The sequence below is a fragment of the Colobus angolensis genome, unplaced genomic scaffold (genome assembly GCF_000951035.1).
Source record: "Colobus angolensis palliatus isolate OR3802 unplaced genomic scaffold, Cang.pa_1.0 Scaffold36, whole genome shotgun sequence".
Classification (NCBI taxonomy): domain Eukaryota; kingdom Metazoa; phylum Chordata; class Mammalia; order Primates; family Cercopithecidae; genus Colobus; species Colobus angolensis.
In genome coordinates this window covers 1895596-1897921 of record NW_012116932.1, presented here as the reverse complement: position 1 = coordinate 1897921, position 2326 = coordinate 1895596, and the positions used below count along the sequence as shown (strand labels likewise).

Genomic DNA, 2326 nt, shown 5'->3' with positions numbered 1-2326 from the left:
ATAAACCCCCGTCTCTACTAAAAAATACAAAATTAGCCAGGTGTGGTGCTGGGTGCCTGTAATCCCAGCTACTCGGGAGGCTGAGAATTACTTGAACCCTGGAGGTGGAGGTTGCAGTGAGCTGAGATCACGCCATTGCACTCCAGCCTGGGCAAAAAAAAGGGAAACTCTGTCTCAAAAAAAAAAAAAAAATTAATATACGTAAGAACACACTGTCCTCACAGCAACATTATTCAAAATAGCCAAAAAATGAAAATGACTCCAATGTCCATCAGTGAAAGACTGGATAAATAGAAGGTGGTATATCCATATAATGGAATATTATTTGGTCAGAAAAAGGAATGAAGTACTGACCCATGCTACAACATGGATGAACTTTGAAGACATGATGCTGAATGAAACACGGCAGATATAGAAGGCCACAGTGTATGATTCCATTTATATGAAATGTCTAGAATAGGTGAACTCATAGAGACAGAAAGCTGGTTGGTGGTTCCCAGGGGCTCAGTGAGGACTGCTTATGGGAGTGGGCTCTCTTTTGGAGGTTATAAGAATGTTTTGGAACGACATAGAGGTGATGAAAACATTGTGAATGTACTCAACGCCACTGAATACAATTCACTTGTTTTTTTGTTGTTGTTTTTTTTTTTGAGACAGGATCTTGCTCTGTCAACCCAGGCTGGAGTGCAGTGGTGTAATCATGGTTCACTGCAGCCTCAACCTCCTGGGCTCAAGTGATCCTCCAGTCTCAGCCTCCCAAGTCACTGGTAGTGCCACTTTGCCTGGCTTTGGAGACGCTTTTAAAGATTCAGTTTTTGAGTTGGTCATGGTGGCTTACACCTGTAATCCCAACACTTTGGGAGGCCAAGGTGGGCAGATCACCTGAGGTCAGGAGTTTAAGGCCAGCCTAGCAAACATGGTGAAACCTCGTCTCTCCTAAAAATGCAAAAATTAGCCAAGCACGGTGGCTCATGCCTGTAATTCCAGCACTTTGGGAGACCAAGGTAGGTGGATCACCTGAGGTCAGGAGTTCCAGACCAGCCTGGTCAACATAGTGAAACCCCGTCTCTACTAAAAAGACAAAAAATTAGCCAGGCATGGTGGTGCGTGCCTGTAATCCCAGCTACTTTGGAGGCTGAGGCGGGAGAATCACTTGAACCTGGGAGATGGAGGTTGCAGTGAGCTGAGATCGCGCCACTGCACTCCAGCCTGGCTGGGCGACAAAAGCGAGACTCCATCTCAAAAAAAAAAAGAAACAGAAAAGAAAAGAAAAATGATTCAATTTTTCCGTTTCCTCAGGTCCCAGTGCCGTTGCCTTTATCTCATATTCTTCTCTTGGAAACATCATAAATGCAACTTTTTTTGAAGAGACGGATGAGAAAGAGCGAGTGTTTCTGAACTCCCAGGTAGTGAGTGCTGCTATTGGACCCAAAAGGAACGTGTCTCTCTCCAAGTCTGTGACGCTGACTTTCCAGCACGTGAAGGTGGGTCACAGGTGTGATTTGAGCTTGTCGGGTCTCAAGGAGGCAGGCCAAACAATGTATGTATCATCCCAGGCTGTGGTGCTAGACCTGCCCTGTTCATGGTCATAGTCAGGAGGACCTGTCACTATTGAGCATTTGAAATGTGGCTGGTCTGAATTGAGATTTTGAAGACAGTATTTCCAGATTTACATCTTGTAAATCAGCCTTTGAAGACTTAATAAGAAGAAAACAATTAGCTTGATTTAAACCAGGCAGGCTGGCATGCTCCTATAGTTCCAGCTACTTGGGAGGCTGAGGCAAGAGGATCACTTGAGCCCAGGAGTTGGAGGCTGCCGTGAGCTATGACTGCACCACTGCACTCCTGCCTGGGGCACAGAGCAAGACACTATCAGAAGAAGAAGGAAAACAAGAAGGAGAAGAAGAAAAGAAAGAAACAAAGAGGAAAGGAAGAAAGGAAGGAAGGAAGGAAGGAAGGAAGGAAGGAAGGAAGGAAGGAAGGAAAAGAGGGAGGGAGGGAAGTGACTGAGAATTTCCCCAAACCAATGGCAAACACCAAACCACAGATCCAGGAAGTTCAGAGAACCAATAAGAATAAATGAAAAAAAAAAAAAAAGAATTAGTTAGATTTAATCATTCTTCATTGTATGCAAATATAAGAATTTTAACATCACACTGTATCCCATAAATATACACAATTATAATGTATAAATTAAAAATAAATTTTTAAAAAGAAGTAAATCAAAACAAAAAAACAGAAAAGAAGAAAGGGCACGCCTGTAATCCCAGCACTTTGGGAGGCTGAGATGGGCGGATCACGAGGTCAAGCGATCGAGACCATCCTC

General features: G+C 43.7%; 1 protein-coding gene across 2 annotated transcripts in view; it reads left to right on the top strand.

Annotated features, from left to right (window-relative positions):
• Positions 1–2326, top strand: part of LOC105519756 (EGF-like module-containing mucin-like hormone receptor-like 3) — a 64965-nt gene that overhangs the window by 29669 nt on the left and 32970 nt on the right. For both annotated transcript variants that reach the window (XM_011953218.1, XM_011953219.1), the window contains one exon: positions 1300–1484. In XM_011953218.1, coding sequence (XP_011808608.1) covers positions 1300–1484 — 185 coding nt within the window. The remainder of the gene's footprint in view (positions 1–1299; positions 1485–2326) is intronic.